Below are 21,690 nucleotides of genomic sequence, written 5' to 3'. Positions count from 1 at the left end.
AATTAGCCTGCATGTGACACTGGAAGCAGAGACTATTCTCTATGGCTTGTTAAATCCTATGTTTGTTTGTTTGTTTTTTTATCCAGACAGCCTACAAAAAGACTGGCTTGTCTTATTTCAGAGTGTGTAGGTTGGTAAGTGCACTAGATACCCTAATGTATGTGCATAAGCACTGAAAATGTGCAAATGTGAGTTTTTTTCAGGAAATGCCCCCTTTAAAGCTTTCAAATCCATGTATCAATCCCTTTCTGTGTTTCTTTCAAAGGGTTAATGGGTGAAAACCAAGCTTTTCCTTGATATGGCCATTTTCAGCTGCTTGAAGGAAGTGACTCATGAGGATTACAAGAAAACACTTTTTTGTCATTTTGGATTTGCAGAACTTTGCTGACATTGTCACTTTTGAAACGTACTTGTAGGAGAAGTGGCATCGAGGCAAACACTTCACAGTTCACTGGAGCGTGATGAATTAGAAGATCATTAACAGTGCCTGCTTGTGGTTCCTGCAAAATACAGATTCTGTGCAGTCTTTCAGGATACTGCTACACACAGCACAAATCTTTTTATACATTATCAACCTGAACATATAGCTGATGGGGAGAAAAACAGGGAAACCCTACAATATAACAACAGCACACCAAACTAGGCTTCAGATAATAAGACTATGGTCTTATGTTGTAAGGTATGTCTGTCATTTTTAAAACACTTTTGCATTGCATTACTTTAAAACCAACGGGTATAACTCCTTCTGTGTGTAGAAAATCTTGGCTGAGAAAACTTTTGTTGAAGTAGCTTTCAAATAAGCACAAAAATAGATGGATTGCACACAAAACAGCCCAGAACTACACCATGTTTCTGCACATTTTTAATCCAAATTATTCTATTTAATGACTATTCCCTCTTTTTAAAATAATGACAAAGGAAAAGAAATGGTCACCAGGCAATGGTAAATATTTAATCATTTTGGGCAAAGAATGAAAAAAGCTAATAACATTTTTGAGTTCGAGTATGATAAATGCAGTGTACGTGAAAATGTGCAAAACAAATACAGCATATATGCCACCACCGAGATGCTTTCCTAATTTATTTAATGGGGTCTGTTGAGATTCCCTGTTGTGTGCAATAAATCTCAATTTGGTAATAAATGCATCTCTTCTCAGCATCCTCAGTACTGTCTTTATCATCCCTGAGGAGAGCAAATGTATTATCCCCTGTTGCAGCAGTGGAGGCCTCCATAGCAACTGTTATAGCATCTGTTCATGTGTGTCTGCTGCCATCTAGTGGACACTAATATATAATATCTGCTGTAATGTAATGTCTCTGCAATAGGGGCCACTATACTGTCTTTGTTCACATGTTCATGGGTTTTGTTTATTTAGCCTCAAAAGGACACTTTGGATTATTGTGGGAACTAACTGTTGTTAGTCAGATGACCACTAGATGTCACTAAAGGATCTACAAAGCATAAAGAGGGCAGGTTTGATTAGCTGTGTTGTTTACTATATGTTACTTGTGCCTTTACATCAGTCTTTTTTTTTCTTCTTTTAATTGAAAAGTGAATACTGCCCCCACCTCCTCCTTCCTAATTAGATCATTTTAACCCTTTATCAGGCGAAGAACTATATTTGGTAACTTCAGGTAATATTTCGAAAAAAAAGTTGCAAATTTACTAGATTAAAGTGGCAAATCTAAAAAAGTTGCAGATTTACGGAAAAAAAGTGGGGGAAAAGCAGCTTTTTCTCCCAGATTCACCTCAGATTCACATAAATCTGCGCATTTTTTTCTCGTAGATTTGCCACTTTAATCTCGTAAACTTTTTTCTCAAAAATATTATTTTCATATGGTTTTGTTTTACACATTCTGGCAGTATGTAATATCCTCCAATATTCTCTAGGGTTGAAATTTGGAATTTGCAATTTGAGTGCCCTATTAAGGGTTAAAGTGGTGAATCTGGGAGAAAAAAATAGCCTTTTTTCACACTTTTTTCTTGTAAATCTTCGACTTTTTTCACACAGATTTGCCACTTTAAATCTCTTAAATCTGCAACTTTTTTTCTAGTAAATTTGCAACTTTTTTCTCGCAATATTACCTGAAGTTACCAAATATAGTTATTTGCCTGATAAAGGGTTAATATATGCCATAACCTGAAATGAGCCTCCTAATCTGTGCACTACAACACTCACATGAGAAATGTTTGGAGATATTTGCAGGTGTCAAGGTAAGAAAAAAAACAGTCAAGACACATTTGCAGAGAGAGACAGAAGCAAAGACTGGGAGTTATTTAATGGTGTGTTTGCTGTTTAACACAGATTTCATCCATGTTTTTCCACTCTTCTCGTCAAGTCAAGTCAAAGTTTATTTATAGAGCACATTTAAAAACAACCTCAGTTGACCAAAGTGCTGTACAGTTATTAAAATAGAATAAATCATACACAAATAGGTATAAATAAAAACAATGATAACAATAAAATACTAAAAAAAGAAAAGTAAAACAATAAAATAGAATAGAATAAAATAGTAATAAAAACTCAATCCAAAACAGAGTTAGAGATTAAAAAAAAGACAAATAAAAGGGTAAAAAAAAGAGAGAGACTGTACAAAAATAATTAGGGGTGTTATGATGCATTAATCTGTATCAATACATTGATTTTGGATCATTGATCAGTGAACCAAAGTGAAAATATCAATGCATATCATCATCTTAAAGATCCACTTTTATTTTGAAGTTCCCACTATATATTTACTTGTTTTTAAAACAATAGTTTTATTTTATGTCTGGAGGAGCTCAGTCATAAAATCATATATTAGTTGCTCTTTGTGAGTTGATATAAATGTGATTATGTTGTATACAATATTATCTGATATTGAACTGCATCTCAGAATTGTGCCAGACTTTGTGAATTAATGGAAAGTGCTTATAGTGATCATGATTATCGTGATCAATTACTTATATGGATCAAAAAGTTCTGGACAGAATAATTCCTACACAAATGCTGTTTCAATTATTTGCTTACAGTAATCAAGTAGTTGGCTTACAGAGATTATTTTTGGTCTTTTCACACATGACAATGTGGAAGAAAACTTTAAAACCATGGTAATTCTATTTTTTTTTAACATTAATTTGCCTCCCTGAACCCATCTGCTTTAGGCTGGTGCTGAGTGTATATTGAAATCATGACAGGGAAAAAAAAAAATCTCCTCAGAGTTTATGACAAACTGCAAAAACCAAACCAACAAGATGTAGCAGCAAAACTTTTCCATACTGCGACTCCCTCTCTGTCTGTTTCATTCTTTATAGTCATCTGATAAATATCCTGATTTAACCCTCTATGGTACAGTGTTGCCCTCAGGCAACATACCCCTTTTTTGGCCTATAAAATTTCTACAATGCATGTTTTTGAGTGATGGGATACTTTAAAAAAGAGGGAAGAGTATAGGGAACCAATAGCAATGCTTTAATTTGTTACATGACCTCCAGGAGGCCATATTGAAACCCTATTTTGCAGACTTTTCCAAAGGAAACAGTTTTACCATTTTGCGCCACAAAAAACCACTCAAACGTTGTTTCATGGCCCTTTTCCATCTGGAAAAAATATATTCCTACTGATAGGTGAGTAAACCTTCTTTTTTGATAGTTTCATACACTTAGACTGTTGAAGACATTCATTTCAATGGGTCGTTGGTTCAATGGTACAGACAAGAAACGGGTAAAAAAAGTTCCTTTTATAATGTTTTTTAAATTTTAAATGTTTTGAATCGAATATTTTACACATGTTTATTAAATAAATTATGTTGAAATTAATTTAAAAAACTTTCTTTTTCACTTGTGCACCGTTATGGTACAATGTTGCCTACGGGGAACAAACCCCAAAAAATTCCCCCCAATTTTTTTTTAAGAAAATGTCTTCAGAATATGTTAATTTAGTCTATTTTCAGACAAAAAACACTCCAAACTTTTTTTCCCCAACTGGCATCATAATGCGTACCATAGAGGGTTAAATTGGATGGTAATTTAATAGGTAAGCCTGAAAAATAAAGAAAAACAAAACATTTGGTTATAATAATCAGCCACTTTGTAGTGATCAGTTTGACCCGGACTATAACCAAAGTGTTGTCCATCTGATATAATATTGTATTGAGATTGATCTTGTGTTTGCACCTCTAGTACTCTTTGATTTGTGGACTCTTTGTGGTTCTGGAGCCTTGACTTCAGCAGTCACTGTCATTTCTTGTTTGCAACCAGCACAACTGGTGGCCAGAAGAATGCAATGCTATCAGCTAATGCTAGTGGTATATACGTAGCTAGCTTGGTTAGCAAGGCACCCATCAACTCCTTTAGAGTGTTTCTTAATCCAACCAAATGTTGAACAAGATGCTTTTAACCCTTTATCAGGCAAAGAACTATATTTGGTAACTTCAGGTAATATTTTGAGAAAAAAGTTGCAAATTTACTAGATTAAAGTGGCAAATCTACAAGAAAAAAAGTTGCAGATTTAAGAGATTTAAAGTGGCAAATCTACGCGAAAAAAAGTCGCAGATTTACGTGAAAAAAGTGGGAAAAAGCAACTTTTTTCTCCCAGATTCACCACTTTAACCCTTAATAGGACACTCATTGAAATACTTGCAAATTCCAAATTTCAACCCTAGAGAATATTGGAGGATATTACATACTGCCAGAATGTGTAAAAAAAAAAAAAAGCAACATACGAAAATAATATTTTGAGAAAAAAGTTTACGAGATTAAAGTGGCAAATCTATGAAAAATAAAATGTGCAGATTTATGAGATTTAAAGTGGTGAATCTGGGAGAAAAAAGTTGCTTTTTTCCAACTTTTTTCTTGTAAATCTGCAACTCTTTTCGCACAGATTTGCCACTTTAAATCTCTTAAATCTGCAACTTTTTTTGCACAGATTTGCCACTTTAATCTAGTAAATTTGCAACTTTCTCATTATATTTTTATTACCTGAAGTTACCAAATATATAAAACATATCTCGTCTGTTTTACTCTAAATGGGACCATAACTAACAAAATGAACATTATGCTGCATTGGAAATGATGAGTGAGAAGTAGTTTAATTTTCTTCTGTAGAATCAGACGTCTTTGTGGAGTCTCCCCCTGATGGACATTACAAAAACCACAGGTTTACGGTACATCCGTATGTATTTTCAGGCCTGGAGGTTGGTGCTTGGTCCATCCCACAGCTTTGGGAGGAGCTTCATTTATGCACAAAAATCATAAAGCAACCAATCATGAGAGCCTGTGTGCATATTCAGAGAGTTTCTTCCTGCCCTAAATCTAATGTGAAAACCTGAGGTGTTTTCAGATACTGTGTGTGTGTGTGTGTGTGTGTGTGTGTGTGTGTGTTCTTGTATTTCCCACATAGTGAGGACCAGAGGGCGTTCTTAACCAACAGAGTGAGGACATTTTTCCAAAGTGAGGACATTTCAGCCGGTCCTCACTTCTTTAAAGGCTTTTTTTAGATTCCAGACTTTGTTTTAAGGGTTAAAGGTTACATGATAATGATCATTAACTGAAACTGTATTGTGTGGCTACAAAACTAATTAAAATCATAGTGAAAATGTCCTTCATTTTCATCTTTGTCAACTTTTTTCATACATAATGAAGATGGATCAGAAAAAGGAAATAAAGGCAAAATTTACTGTGACCTCTTTTAATCTCCCACCCAACAAATACCCCATTACAAAACACTAAAACTAATAAAAACTAGACTAAAACTAGCAAACTCACTCTAAAATCTCATTACAACTAACTGAATTTGAAAACGAAATTCACAACAAAATAAAACTAAAACTAATGAAAAATCCAAAACTATTAAAACCTTGCATGAGAATTCACTGTTCCAATGAGGGTCCTCACAAAGATAGAAGTACAAGAATGTGTGTGTGTGTGTGTTTGTGGCTATATATAGTTGTGTGTGTGTGTGTGTGTTATACACACTGTTGATGGGTGCATAGAGTATTTTTCTCCTGCTTTCAGAGGCTGTGGGGCAGGATTACACCTCTCTCTGTCCTCTCCTCCTCCACCCCTCCTCCTCCTCCATCCCTCCTCCTCCACCCTCAGCTCTCTCCTTCCTCCTGAGTGGATTTTTTTCGGGGCTGTGCACATAGCCCCTCCAGCCCCTCCAGCCCCCCTCCACCCACCCCCCACTCCTGCCTCTCGGACAGCTTTGCTCCACCAGTTCTGCACTGTGCCGGCCTGGAGAGGAGTAAAGGAGCGTAAAGAGGAGAGAGAAGAGAGGATTTGGTGAACCGAGGAGAGACAGACAGGGGAGAGGGACCATGGCTGCTCTCTCTGCCTTGCTGAAGACCTGGGTCCTCCTGCAGACCTTGTGCCTGGCTCTGGCCCAAGTGGTGAGTGGACCTGCTCCTTTATTCTGGTCTTCAGGTGGGTTTCGGGCCCCTGGAGGAGATGTTTTAGGTTGTGTTGCTGGTTGAAATGATCCAAAACCTGGTTGATGTTGGAGCAACGCAGGTCTGTTTGTGGTAAACATAAGTTTTTAAAGCATGCATGTAAAAGAAAGAGCTTGAAATGGGTTTTCTGCTGTGGAGAGAAAATGAAAGCGGACTATCTTGTGTGGATTATCAGCCTTATCGTGTACGGACTCTTATCTCTTTTGAAGATTTATCTGAAGAAGAAAAGGAAGAAAAGGATTTGCTGTTACCTGGGTCTCTTTTTTGTGGCCTAGAAGATTTGTATTAATCGAAAAAAAGGAGGAAAACATCAGTGATTCCTTTTTATTTTTCATGGTCCTGCAGAGATGAAGATCAGTGGGCACTGACACACACACACACTTTACACACACACACTACACACACATCACACACACATCACACACACTGACTTTGTCCACTCAGCGTGAAAGCCCCTATTCAAACAGACACCTATGTGTCATCTACTGGACGTCTAGCTGCTTTCAGCTCAAGGATTATAATATTTTTTTTACATTTTTGAACACCTGTTGAACAATGAAAATTCTAAATTGGATTTAAAGTTTCTTTTATCAGCTGATGGACCGTCTGGTCCACTGAGATGGTTTTGGGTGGGTGAGGTGGGGGTGTAGGGGTAAACAGTGCCAGTCTCATGACCCCTCCTCCCACATTCCTCCTCATTCCTTTGTTTTCACCCCTCTCCTACATCAATTTTGTTCAATATTTATCCAATATTTTCTCATTTTGGTTCCCTTTTGTTTGTTTTTTTGGGGGTTTTTTGGTGTGATGCTTTCATGAAGTGGACACATTGGACACTGTATAATATGACAAGTTAATGAATATTGTTTTCCTATTCATTTTTGTATCATTTACACACAGTGACATATTGTTAAGCTTATTTTAATGTAAAATGTACTGATTTATTGATATCATATCTAACAGTGTCACTTTAATACCCATGTTGATTTACAGTAATTGCTTTGTGCATTGTGGTTTTTATTCCAACAGCATTCCAACTTTTCATTTAAATGACATTTTAAGTAAAAAAATATTTGTATAAAATAAGTTTGTAGGAAAAAAAACATATATATATAAATTGTGTTGCAGGGACAGGCGTCACTTTCTACTCATTTTCCATCGAGTCATTTTAGAATTAGTCTTATTTCTATATTTTATTCCACTATTATAAGTATATTCTTACTGTTCTTCGTCTTAACATTTCTTCCTGTGTGTGTTTCAGCGGGGTCCACCTGGACCTCAGGGCCAGCCCGGTCCAGCGGGCCCCTCTGGGACCCCCGGGTCAGACGGCATTGATGTGAGTATCCACACAGGTTTGCCCTGCAGAAACATCACAAAGAGCATCATTGTGCTGCAGAAACATCAGCCCTGTGCTGCTGTGCAGCGCTGCAGTCTTACCTGCAGAGGGCGCTGCAAATAAAAACACCGTGGCACAAAAGAGCTCTGTTCCAGCAGAGAGAGGGGTCTTTGAGACGGGACCCTCGCCTCAATCCTCAGCTTGTGTCACAGTAACGTGATATTTAAGATATTCTCAGGGTTAAACACACACAGGTTGGATAAATATGGTGGAAAAGGAAATAAACCGTCTGCAGAACACCAGAGTTTGCTCCTAAATCAGATGTAATTAGATCTTTGATGTGTTTAAATTAGATATTATGTTTTAACTATTGACACAAGTTTGTGATCAGTATATGAAAATCCATTATGATTTGTGACTTAAGTGGAGTTACTGTAAGTGCCATCAGAATTAATATGGGATGAGTAAGTAAGTAAGTAAGTAAAATTTATTTATAGAGCACTTTTCATAGATACAATCACAAAGTGCTTTACAACAGGGATAAAATGCAGTAAAATATAGAGTTGATAGAAGAAAAAAAAAAGTTGATATGTTAACACCTCCCAAAGTGATAGTAATACAGCAATGTTGTCTGGTCCAAACTGAAAGTGAAGTCTTCCTTCCACTTTCTACACTGAGGCTTTCCCCTTCTGGGTCTCTGCCACAGGAAACGTTTATTCACATCCCTTCCTTCAGTAAAAGTTCTAGTACCACACTGTGAATTACTCCAATTCAAGTAAAAGCCCTGCGTTCAAAACTTACTTAAGTAAAAGTATCAGCATCAAAATGTATTCAAAGAATCAAAAGTAAAAGTACTCGTTATGCAGAATGGACCTGCTCAGATTGTTTTATATATTCAAAATATGTTATTGATGCAGTTATCCAAGCAGAATTTTACTGTTTAATTTTAACTACTTAATATACTTTTATGCGGTTGAATTTATAAACATACATAATCATTTTAAATGTATCATGTTTTTATCTTAAATCTTGACCTGAAAAGTAACTAAAGCTTACAGCTAAATTGTAGTAAAGTAGAAGTAAAATGTTACATAATTAAATTACAAGTACCTCAAAATTGAACGTAGAAGTACAGAAATGAAGTAAATGTACCTTGTTACACTCCACCATTGCCTTACAGAAAAACTTTTCCTCATAATCACTGGTTAAACATTTCTACATATTTCCACCTAGAAGAAACTATTTTTCAAGGCCAAGTTTGTGACATAACAAGTCAGTCAAACAGACAAAACAAGAGAAACTCTGATTAACTGGTTAAAAGTGGCTGATTCATTCAAGTTAAGCTTATTAGCACCTGTCTGCTGTCACATTTATCAGTGATGAAAGACATTACGGTGATATATAGACACAGATATGAGCACATTTAATGAGTTTTTTTAATTTTGTTGAAAAGGTCATGTCATATGTCTCATTCATATTTTCTGTTAATTGAGAAAATATCAAATCAAAAAGAGTTAACAGCTCCACTCTGTCTGTCTCTCTGCAGGGAGACAAAGGACCTCCTGGGTCCCCTGGTCCACCAGTAAGTTTCCACTCTTTGATTTTATGTTATGAAAAGTTTTAATGTTTGATTTATCCAAACTTATCAAACCTGGGACATTAATGTGTGTGTGTTTTTTTTTTAATTAAAGGGACTAAAGGGAGAGCCAGGAGAGCCAGGTCCCGACGGAGCTCCAGGAGAGAACGGCATCGATGTGAGTAGAGAGAGAGAGAGAGAGAGAGAGAGAGAGAGAGAGAGAGAGAGAGAGAGAGAGAGAGAGAGACAGAGAGAGACAGAGAGAGAGAGAGAGAGAGAGAGAGAGAGAGAGAGAGAGAGAGACAGAGAGAGAGAGAGAGAGAGAGACAGAGAGAGAGAGAGACATTTTGTTTCCTTTTTTGGTCATTTTGTGTCTTTTTTTAGACATTTTGTGTCTTTTTTTGGTCATTTTATGTACTTTTTGGTCATTTTGTTACCTTTTTTTGTTCATTTTGTGTCTTTTTTTAGACATTTTGTGTCTTTTTTTGGTCATTTTGTGTCTTTTTGATCATTTCGTGGTCAATTTGTGTCTTTTTTCGTCATTTTGTTTATTTTTTAGGTCATTTTGTGCTTTATTATTTGTACAAAATATGTTATCAACTGAGTTTGTATGATCTGAACTGTGAGATTGTGTTCAGTGAGTGGGGGTCGCGGACAACTACATGTTAAATTGGGGGTCACGACTCAAAAAGGTCTATAGTATCAGCCTGCCAACATGTCTTTGTGTCTGTGAGAGAGAGAGAGAGAGAGAGAGAGAGAGAGAGAGAGAGAGAGAGAGAAATGGTTTTGCAAACACTAATGAAAGAGACATTCTTTCATTAGGCTTAATGTGAAATCAGCTTAAAAAGGAAAACAAACAACAAAAAACCTCTGAGGAAACAAAACAAGACAACAGGAAAAAGACCTAGCAACAGTGGAACAGTGACATTATTTAAGCCTGTCAACCCTTACTTATCATAATGTTTGGAGGTTAATACTAGAGTAAAAGTAGAATCTGTGAAGCTTTTTTTTTTTTAAATTACACTGAACCCTTTATCAGTCAAAGAACCATATTTGGTAACTTGAGCGGACATCTATAACAGATAGTGACACTGTGGCATCTGACCAATCAGTAAATCACAAGATTCAAGCTTTCCTTTATTGTCATTGTATTAAAAAAGTATACAACTAAATTTACATGTGCTTCTCATATATAAGGTGCTTTAAAAAGACATCAGACATTACGCATATATAATAAGTAGTCTAAAAAGGTAATAAATAGTTTAAAGGTAAAAGATAAAGTAGTGATGGATCCAAATGATGTGTTATTGTCTATTTAGGGTTGCTGTGGGAAAGAGACTATAATAAATATAATAATAACAATAATAATTACTCAATTGACTTCAATTTGCAATATAAAAATGAAACATTTAGCAAAAAGTCTTGTCATATCCTCCAATAACACTTCAAGGTTGACATTTTCAATTTCCAGGAGTGCCCTTTAAAGGGTTAATCATCAAATTAAAGCAAACAAGTGCTTATTGTTCATGAATACTATGATAGTATGAAACACAATAGCATAGTCAGGAAGGTGAACATTTTTTTTTGCCTCTTTCCATGAAACTATTGTGACAATGTGATTTATTATTGACAGATAACTATTAATCAATCTCTTCCAAACAGTTCACAATGAAAATGAATCCACAATTAATAGAGGTAGTGTCTGAAAACACATTTATTCAACTTTATGGGCCACCATTTATTCAGATTTTAAAGGTACGCTGCAAAGAAATGTTGGGTAACGCTTTATATTAAAGTCCTTGTAATAACCATTAATTAACAAGTAATAAGGCCCTTGTAAGTCCTTACAAGATGCTTATTAACATTATTGTGTGTTTATAAGCCTATATAAGTGTTAATAATGGCATTATAACACAGCTAATAGCAGGCTATAAGAGATTTATAAGCACTTATAAGAAACTTGTTAACAGTTTCCAAATGCGTAAGAACATTAATAAAAGCCTCATGAGTGTCTTATAATTCTTCATAATAGCATTACAAACACCCATAACCCACCCATTATGTCTTTGCCATGCCTTTATTAATCTTTTGTTTGCTTATTGATATTAAAATATACTTTATTGCTCATCTATTATAAGTTAACTATAAGTTAACTATGCTTTTTGTAACTACCGGATCTAAAGCGAGAACAATGCCTTATTACTTGTTAATTAATGGTTCTTAAGGACCTTATTATAAAGTGTTACCAAATGTTGTGACAGGCTACTCCCTGTCATATGACCAGGACACGCATGACATATTGAATACAGCATGAGTTTGGAGTGATGTGATATAAGTTAGAAATGGAAAGACAATAAAAACAGAGAATTATACAAGGGTGAGTCTAAACAAATGAGTCTTAAGCTGCTATTTTAAAGTATCCACAGAGTCTGCAGATCTAAAGACTAAAGGGAGAGAAGTTTAGGAGCCATAACCACAGAAGGACAGTGTCCCATAGTCCCAAGTCTAGACCAGGGGACAACCAGCAGACCCCTCTATGGGTGAAGAACCCATAGGTCAAGATTTGTATTCTGAATTTAATTGGGAGCCAGTGGAGAGCAATCAGAATCCACCTCATATTACCAGGTGTGATATACACTCCAAAAACAGAAAAGTTGGGTGAACTCAAAATTTCAAGGCAACAAACTTCGATAAAATTTTAAGTTGGACAATTAAACTAAAAATTTTAAGTTTTGTTTTTGAGTTTGCTCAACTCTGAATTCAGATTTTTGTCAACTCAACTGTAAGTTGTACTAATTTAAAATTTTACATTGTAATAACTTTTAATCCTTACTTCTGCTAACTTCTGCAATGTGCTGAATTGGCACGATTGTAACGCCGCTATGAAATGTCAGCTAATGTTGCGACACAATTTTGAGTTAGCATTGATACGCTAATGGCTACTCTTGTAGCTGTAACAAGCAGCGCCGCTAGCATCAGTTAGCCACTAGCACCAGTTAGCCGCTAGCATCAGTTAGCCACTAGCATCAGTTAGCCGCTAGCTTTCGCTAATGACCGAAATTCCCAACAAAGAAATAAGAGTTATCAGAACTATTGTCCCTTGTTGTGAACCCCAACTTAAAGATATAAGTAACAACAACTCACCAACTTGTTTTTGAGCAGACAACTGGCTTCCTTTGTTGTGCTAACTTACATTATTGCCCTAAATGTCATTAATTTATATTTCCAAGTTTTACCAACTTAAATCACTGTTTTAGGCCAAAAAATACAAGTTGGCTTTTTTGCAGTGTAGGACGTGATGTGAAAGTGTCACAATTGTGCAAGATGCAGTCACAAATGAAGGCCTAGTTCAAAGGTCAGTGTGGTCTGATCAAGAGTTCTGGTAGTGCTCCATTTTTTTTTTTTTTTTTTGCTTTGACAGGACAACCCAAACTGAAGGTTCAGTGGTGGTACTATAGCTTTTTGCTGAGCCTTCAATATTGTCACATCATGGATATTGTGCAGTTTTAAATGTGAAGATAGCGTTGAAATATGAGTCAAAACAATCAAACGATGAGACCAACTAATTTCCTCTACATCCTTCATTAGAGATTCTCTATGCAGATGATTTACACCTGCTACACTACCAGGACACGTTCCAATGAAAGATGTTGAATGAACAAAACTATTGACAATAAAAACTCCACAGAGTCATTATAAAGTCAGTAAGGTGGGCATAAACAATTCTATCATTAAAAAAGTCATGAAAAATGTATGTCATTAAAGCTACATTTAGTTTGAGCTTTAATGTAATATTTAAAGCATTTTATGTCTCTCTGCTCCTTTTTTTTCCAATTCATGATTCATAATTAAAACAAGGTCATTAAACTACATAAAGCTGCTGTAGGATTTTCACTTTAAAGCTTTCAGCAGTTCCCTCTGTGTGCTGGGTCCTTATTTTCTCATATTGCTTTATTGCAGCACCGGGACTTAGTCATTAAAACTTATTTCACAGTTTCAGTCTGAAAACTCTACATGATGAGGTTAATACATTTTATGTGTTATCCGTGCTCACTTGTTGATTAAACACTGATTACCGTTAAATCTCAGGTGGTGTGGGGCAGGAGATGAAGACAGTCAGATGAATTATTTTATTTTATTATTATTTATTTTATAACTTTGGGCCATTTATTGATTTACCTCAGCATACTTTAACTGTGATGCAGCTTCAGCTGCTGCTTCAGTCGTGGTTGGAGGTGAACTGAGTGTCAATGCCTCTTGGTCACATGCTAACAGAAGCACACACACACACACACACACACACACACACACACACACACACACACTCACATTCCTCAGAGGTTTAGCCAGTAATCCGCCCTGGAATCCCGATCTCGGGTTTGTTTCCTAATTACTTACAAGAACAGTGTCAGCTTCGATCAAATGTGTGATTAGTCCTATTGTACGGTGAATTCAAGTCCCATAGAACCCAACTAGAAAACACAGTGAAACTGATCATTTCCTTTTCAACTGCTTTGACCTCTGTCTATAGCAGCTATTCTCAACCTTGGGGTCCAGACCCCAATTGGGGTCGTGAGATGATTTCTGGGGGTCACCAAATCATTTTGGAAGTCAGCTCTGTCTCCACTGTGTTAAAGTGTTCATGTGTTAATGTGTTTTATTCCTTTGGTCATTTAATGTCTTTTTTGGGGTCATTTTGGGTCTTTTTGTGGTCAATTTTTGTCTTTTGTGGTCATTTTGTTTCCTTTTTTTGGTCATTTTGGGTCTTTTTTTAGACATTTTGGGTCTTTTTTTGGTCATTTTATGTCTTTTTTGGTCATTTTGTTTCCATTTTGGTCATTTTGTGTCTTTTTTTAGACATTTTGTGTCTTTTTTTGGTCATTTTGTGTCTTTTTGATCATTTCGTGGTCAATTTGTGTCTTTTTTGGTCATTTTGTGTCGTTTTTAGGTCATTTTGTGCATTATTTGTACAAAATATGTTGTATCAACTGAGTTTGTATGATCTGAACTGTGAGATTCTGTTCAGTGAACGGGGGTCGCGGACAACTACATGTTAAATTGGGGGTCACGACTCAAAAAGGTCTATAGTATCAGCCTGCCAACATGTCTTTGTGTCTGTCTCCAGGGTTTGATTGGAGCAAAGGGGGATCGAGGAGCTGTTGGGAGTCCTGGCCCTAAGGCAAGAGATCATCAGAACAAATACACTATCATAATATTATTATGTTATTCTCACCTATTTTGTCACTGCTCTAGTAATATTTTGTTTTCTTTCTCTTGTCTGCAGGGCCAACCTGGGCCAAGTGGCGAGCCTGGAGCTCCTGTAAGTCAACTTTTTATTGTCTGTTATGGCAGAATTTCACACAAACATCTAAGAGGATAAACAGTGACATGGTGACATTCTGTATTCAAAAAGGGCAAAGGTCATTTTTGACATTGTAACATTCTCCAGGAGCAGGTTTATTTTCCACTGCTGTCAACAGATTTTTCAAAATGTAATAACTGTGTGCATTTTAGGAGAGCTAAAGTATGAACATGAGAGCAATGAAAATATGTTATGACGAGTGCTGAGAGAAAATAGGATAAAAATCAATGAGGTTTACTGAAAAAAAAATACATTACAGTTTATTCATTCAATACCTCAACAAAATCTGTCCCAAAGAGCCTTACATTTTTGACCCAGTTGGTCCAGAATTTGATAAACACATTTTCCTGGAGAGAAAAAGTAATCTTTTCAAAAACATAAATCTAATTTACTGTATCTGTCCACTGCTGTATTGTTGGGCCTTCAGGTGCCTTGTGAGCACTTTTTACAGAATATATTCATCAGGACACATTGTCTAAAAATAAAAAAGAATCCTGATTTTTTTGGGGGGAAAACTGCAAAGGCAGGTCAGTGTTTTTATGCTTTTTACTGCCAAAAAAGTAATTATCATTGGACATTCCCCAAATTATATACATTACTGATTGGTAAAAGTACCAATTAAAGAAAGCAAAAAGACTCCTGAACAAACAGAAGTTCTGCAGTCAAACTCCAACTTAAAGTACAGAATTATTTTCAGAAGTTATTGATGTTGATGTGATATCATTAGATTGATCCTCATGTATTGATGCAGCATTTAACTGTTGTGCTAGTTGAGGTCAACCTAGTTATAACTACTTTTTATCCAATTGGTTTTATCCAGTGGTAGGTCAGGTCAGGTGATCAGATTATCTAATTGGCATCAAAGAAGAAGGAAACAATATTCCCCTATCAAAATGATTTTACCTTTGGATATTTTCTCTGAAATATTGGATCATTTTCCTTTTTCAGCCCTGAACATTTATCATTTTTAAGGGATTTATTCAGTTATAATCTGGCAGTGAGCAACTAAATACCCCTTTACTCACCTTTTCAATCATACGGTGGCCTTCAGGTGATGCAAACATGCAAAAAGAGCCAGTGTTTGGTTTGTCCAATCCGGGCAACTGTAGAAACATGACAGTATAACATGGCAGACTTAATATATGCAGTTAAATCCTGCACACCTCTCCTTTACACAAAGCCGCGTGGCTTGAACTGGGGGGTATGAAGCTGTTAGCAAATGTTATTTTTCCACTCCATGCCTGAACCAAAATATGTTTTATTTAAACATTTTTAAATGAACTGTAGCGTAAACAACAACCAACATATTTACATGAATAAAAAGAAGTTTGTACATGAAATTCCCAATGGAGCCAAACACATTTACTGACTTGAAGCTGACTCAATGAAGGATCCAGAAACATCTCTCCTCCTTTATTACCCTGAATATAATACTGGACAATTTCCTGTCTGTCAGGATTTTCTGAAACTAGGATGGGAGGACCCAAACAAATTAGGGGGTCCGGGGCCATGCTCCCCCAGAGAAAAATGTTGCCCTAAAAGCATAAATATGGTTGCCTCTCGCACATTCTAATAATACTATTCCATCTTAATCATTGCATATTTTTCATGAATTATTGTGAAGGAGAATACTGGTTCTATGTTTTATTTAAGGCGTCATATTTTGAAAGTCTTCTTGTAAATTCTGTGGTGGACTCTGCTAACTCATCCAGACAAAATCTTATTTTGAAAGCTACATGCTTTTATTTTGAAGCCGGGTCTAACACATTCTTACGGTAACACCTTTTGGTGTGTTTAATTTACACTGAAAGTCAGAACTTGGAGCTCGAAACAACGTTGAAAATTCGTGTAGACCTTGAACGCACCATTAACAGGAGAAATCTGTTCTGATGAAACTGCCAACAACTCAAAGATTTCTGACAAGAAGCTCCAACTAGCCAAGTTATGAGTTTCTAAGTGTATATACAGTATAAGCTTTATTCTGATACTCAATTGTAATTACTAGATAAATCTAGTAGAGTAAAAAGTACATTACTTTCAGATGAAATGTGGCATAAATACTGTACTTGACTGTACAATATCTAATTAGTCCTACTGTACTTTAAATAAATAATATTTTCTCTAATAAGGCTGACAGGATGCTTATGAAAATGAGTTATGACAGGTTGATTTAGGCATTGTTTAAACCTCAGTCAGTTTCCTAACAAACATATTGTAACCCAGCTGGTCTCATAAGGCAACCTCCTGAGTCCCTTTCTCTTCATGCCTCAATGCCTGACCAGCTGTGCCCCCTTTTGGGTTAAGTCTACCCAGATGTGGCATATGCCTCCTACAGCTGACAGGAGCCTCATTCCTGCAGACAGGCCTCCATATATATATATATATATATATATATATATATATATATATATATAAACAACGTCTGGCTTTATGCACACAGGTAGCAGCACCTCATCTGTAACACAGTCTCTCCACCACCAGGTGGTGCTCTGTGTCCATCTATCAGACTCCTTCCAATATATTCAAACATTAAGTCCAGAGTCATCCAATGTCATGCTTCAATGCAACGCTATTAGCTAAATCCTTTGTTTAGCATTAGCGGGGTCTGTCTGGGGGCTGTGTTGTACTCCCAGATGCCTGGCGCTGCTCCGACAGGAGATCCTGCCCCGTGGGCTGTTCTTCCTCCGAGAAGGCTTACTTACTTAATTACTTTGTTTATAATTACTTCCAAGCAAAAGACACAGCAAACACAGAATGATTGCGTTCTGAGTCTTTGTTCTTCTGGAGCACTGTTTACGTTGACACTGTACACAAGCATTACTGACTCACTGCTGCCGTTATTAATTGGCTTTCACTAATGTTAATTGATACTTTGATGGATTGGTTCCACTTGTCATACAGTAGTTTAACCTCTTGTCTCTCCTGTTCTTGCAGGGACCCGGCCTTCCAGGACTGGCTGTAAGTAGCTCGTATGGTATTACGCAGTTTTGCCTTTATCACTTAATGGCTTTGAGGTGTGGGAATATTTTGGGTCCGCTGGGATGTGTCTGATTGTTCCTCTCTGTTTTCACCCTGTCTAGGGCGCTCCAGGGCCAATCGGTCTTCCAGGTGAGATTGGAGCAACTGGACCAAAGGTAGGACCAGCTTCACTTTACTATCTGACTAATGTCTCATCAACAGGCCATTGTTATTCACAGTTTCTCTACCTTGGCTTCATTTAGGGTGGCATGGGAGCAGCTGGACCTTCAGGACTTCCCGGACCTCCAGGCAAGCCAGTAAGTGTCCGCCAAGGACCGGATGTCCAGGAATGATGTCATCTCTCTGTCATCTTTATGGTTTTAAATGGAACAAAGATGATGTTGGTGGTAAAATGCCTTTGGAAACTTTAGATCAAGAGTTTGGAGTGCTCTTGATCAGTATGTTATTGTAGGACCATCATCCATAGATAGATAGATAGATAGATAGATAGATAGATAGATAGATAGATAGATAGATAGATAGATAGATAGATAGATAGATAGATAGAGTTCAAAAACATGGACAACATCCAAAAACAAATCCACAACTATTAAAATGTACCATGTGCCATGAATACACATTACTACACTTCTATCTTATCATGGGAGAAGTAGCAACCAATCAAGTCGCCCCCTGCTGGCCATTAGAAAGAATGCAGGTTTAACCCTTTATCAGGCAAAGAACTATATTAATATATATATATATATACAAAGAACTATATTTGGTAGTTAGAGTCAGGTAATATTTTGAGAAAAAAGTTGCAAATTTACTAGATTAAAGTGGCAAATCTATAAGAAAAAAAGTCGCAGATTTACGAGAAAAAAGTGGGAAAAAAAAAACTTTTTTCCCCCTGATTCACCACTTTAAATCTCATAAATCTGCGCATTTATTTCTTGTAGATTTGCCACTTTAATCTCGTAAACTTTTTTCTCAAAATACTATCTTTTACACATTCTGGCAGTATTTAATATCCTCCAATATTCTCTAGGGTTGACATTTGTGCCCTTTTAAGGGTTAAAGTGGTGAATCTGGGAGAATAAAGCTGCTTTTTTCCCACTTTTTTCTCGTAAATCTGCGACTTTTTTCACGCAGATTTGCCACTTTAATCTAGTAAATTTGCAACTTTTTTCTCGAAATATTACCTGAAGTTACCAAATAAAGTTCTTTGCCCGATAAAGGGTTAAGGCACTTCTGCATTGGCTTCATTTTCCAGACCAACAGATTTCACTTGTCACTGATATCAAGTTTTTTTTTTAAATACATACGAATACATTTTTGATAAAGATTCTTAAAGATATTTTAATCGTTGCTTTGTAGTTTTATTTCTGTGCTGAACATTTTACAGTAATACAAATAAATTCATAATTTCTCTTTTGTGAACAAACCATGGAACTGTTTATAAATCGCTTCAAACACAATCTTTGGCATATCTTTGCTTTAATTTCTTGTTATATCAGCCAACATATACGCTGATACCAATATATCTGCACTCAGCTATTATTGGCGGATGGATAAACAGTGGATAAGAAATTTGCCGCTTGGATAAACTCAAACTTCACCCACAAAAGAGATGTCATAGCAAATAATCTCCTATCTGAGGAGGGTTTTTTCAGTGAGATCATTGGTGACAGCTGCTGTGAAAAGAAGTGGGAGATAAACGAGCTACTAGAAGTTCATTGGGCTCAATCAAGCATACAGTTACATCAATCTCATTGCAGTTAACTTACATTATTGAATGGGATCACAGTGTAACAGTAAACCAAAGACAAATTGCATCTACTAATGTTAATCTTATACTACACTACTGGTCAAAAGTTTTAGAACACTCCAACTTTTCCAGAATGTAATTGAAAATGATGCAGTTTAATGTCTCAGTGTACTCTGAAATTAATGCACATTTGCAACATTTAAAATTCTTTATTGAGCATGATAGTGTTTTGAAAGTAAAAAAAAGATTCAAAATCACATTTTATGTTGGATTAAGGACTAAAAAAAGACACAAAATGACTTACAAAGACATGAAAAGAATTCAAAAATGGACAAAATAGCCCAAGACTCCATAGAGTTAAGTTGTTAACCCATTTCTTGTTCCCTGAAAAAGGCCTACTTGTATAATTCTGAAATGTACATTATCTTTCAGTTTTGGTTAAGCTTACCTTTTTTTATTTACCTCTGGCAGTTCACCACTTACCTTTGGACCCTTTCAAGCTGTTCATTTGACTCGAACTGCTTGAATTTCAATAAAAAACTGGAAAAATTAGGGTGTTCTAAAACTTTTGACCGGTAGTGTATGTTAAACTGTGCTCTGTTCTGCAAAACCTGCAGCAGCTTTAAAAATAAACTGTATGATAACAAAGCTAGCGCAGCCAGAGCTCACTGCTGCTAGTACAGGTCCCAACAGACGGCAAGAACCCAAACAGGTTTTGGGGAGCACTCTTTAATGTCTGCTTTCCAACGGTGTAGGTAGTCTCCTGTGTGCAGCTCTGAGGAGGAGGGGGGTGTCTTCATTTAGAGTGATGTTTCCAGCCCAGGGGAGTGTATTTGTTTAGCTTTAGTGCTGTCCTAGGGTAAATAAAGCCCCATTAGATCAGTGGGCTGTCTCATCTGACTGTAGCAGGAATACATCAGCCCCTGTTCACATACTTTACTCCCTAACTCAATCTATAAACAGAAAGAAAGAAAGATGGAGGGAGAAGTAGATAGATAAGAGAGTGCTGGCTCAGCTCGTCCAGGTGACTTCCTGTATCCATCTCTGTGTCCATCTAGGGTCCTCCAGGGAAGTTCATCGGTGGAGAAGAGGGCAGTGCAGACTTCCAGGTAACATCTACACACATCCTGCTTCCTACAAATCTGTTTTGACACAACTTCACTTATCACAACGTGTATGTTTCCTCCTCTCCACAACAGTGTCCTCTTAACTGTCCAGCGGGACCTAAAGGCCCTCAGGGTCTGCAGGGAGTGAAGGTTAGTAGTCTGTTACAAGCATCATTTTTCAGCATGTTGCGTTACTAATGGTTACTGACCGACTGTCGCCCTCTAGGGACATAAAGGACGCGCTGGTATCCTCGGAGATGCTGGCAGCATTGGAAAATCGGTAAGCTGCACAATCTGCTAAACCAGACACACAACCACTCAAACAGCCATACATGTACATGTTGCACACTCACCCACCATTCAGGAACAGCAAAGGGGAGGATTAACTCTAATGAAGCCCCCCCCCCACCACCACCACCACACACGTCCTCCAGAGGCACATGACTGGCACTAATCTGGCAGCGATTAGTCAGGCCTGGCCTTGGCCCTGCAGCCAGCATGCAGCGAGCTAGATGAAAGGGGTGGTGAAGAGCCAGGTACATGGAGGAGAGGATGATAGAGTCAGGGTTCCTCAGCCCCCTCACCTCGCTGTATTAAGCACAGCTAATGAGCACACAGTGGGCTCCAAGGGAGCGGCTAGCCAGGCCGGAGGAATTAGCCTCTGATCTCAACCACACAAGGAGCCTCAGATACTCAAAAACACTCAACGCACCAAGTTTCCGATCCTTCGAGTCAGACCTGTGTTTTAAAAACCTGCATGATTCAAGGTTGCACTGTGGAGCTACTCTTTCTTTCTCTTTTAAAAGACAGCCAGCATGAGCTGATTACATTCCCACCAGTTCTACCAGAGAGCAAGACCAGTATCATATTCATTTTTAAACTGCTGAAAAATAAAACTATACTGGTTTTATACAGGCTGATGGCCTAAGCTTTTACTTGCCTTATACTGGGCAGACATGACATGATGCTGGTGAGGGAAGTAAATGAGATCACTGATGCAATAAGATTAGCTCAAAATATCATTTTCTATTTATTCTTAACCCTTTATCAGGCAAAGAACTATATTTGGTAACTTCAGGTTAATTTTTTGGGAAAAAAGTTGCAAATTTAATAGATTAAAGTGGCAAATCTACAAGAAAAAAAGTCGCAGATTTAAGG

At 37.0% G+C, this 21,690-nt stretch overlaps 1 protein-coding gene across 1 annotated transcript in view; it reads left to right on the top strand.

Annotated features, from left to right (window-relative positions):
• The first annotated feature begins 6,256 nt into the window (after nucleotides 1-6,256).
• col9a2 (procollagen, type IX, alpha 2) overlaps nucleotides 6,257-21,690 on the top strand; it is a 32,467-nt gene continuing 17,033 nt past the window's right edge. Inside the window, exons 1-12 of the mRNA XM_059350174.1 lie at nucleotides 6,257-6,369; nucleotides 7,688-7,762; nucleotides 9,309-9,344; nucleotides 9,454-9,516; nucleotides 14,464-14,517; nucleotides 14,623-14,658; nucleotides 17,635-17,658; nucleotides 17,781-17,834; nucleotides 17,922-17,975; nucleotides 20,485-20,535; nucleotides 20,626-20,682; nucleotides 20,759-20,812. Of these exons, the coding sequence (XP_059206157.1) occupies nucleotides 6,298-6,369; nucleotides 7,688-7,762; nucleotides 9,309-9,344; nucleotides 9,454-9,516; nucleotides 14,464-14,517; nucleotides 14,623-14,658; nucleotides 17,635-17,658; nucleotides 17,781-17,834; nucleotides 17,922-17,975; nucleotides 20,485-20,535; nucleotides 20,626-20,682; nucleotides 20,759-20,812 (630 nt within the window). The 5' untranslated portion in view covers nucleotides 6,257-6,297. The remainder of the gene's footprint in view (nucleotides 6,370-7,687; nucleotides 7,763-9,308; nucleotides 9,345-9,453; nucleotides 9,517-14,463; nucleotides 14,518-14,622; nucleotides 14,659-17,634; nucleotides 17,659-17,780; nucleotides 17,835-17,921; nucleotides 17,976-20,484; nucleotides 20,536-20,625; nucleotides 20,683-20,758; nucleotides 20,813-21,690) is intronic.

This window comes from Centropristis striata, chromosome 14, assembly GCF_030273125.1.
Source record: "Centropristis striata isolate RG_2023a ecotype Rhode Island chromosome 14, C.striata_1.0, whole genome shotgun sequence".
Lineage (NCBI taxonomy): Eukaryota > Metazoa > Chordata > Actinopteri > Perciformes > Serranidae > Centropristis > Centropristis striata.
The sequence above is the reverse complement of the archived record's forward strand: the minus strand, read 5'-3'. Positions and strand labels throughout refer to the sequence as shown.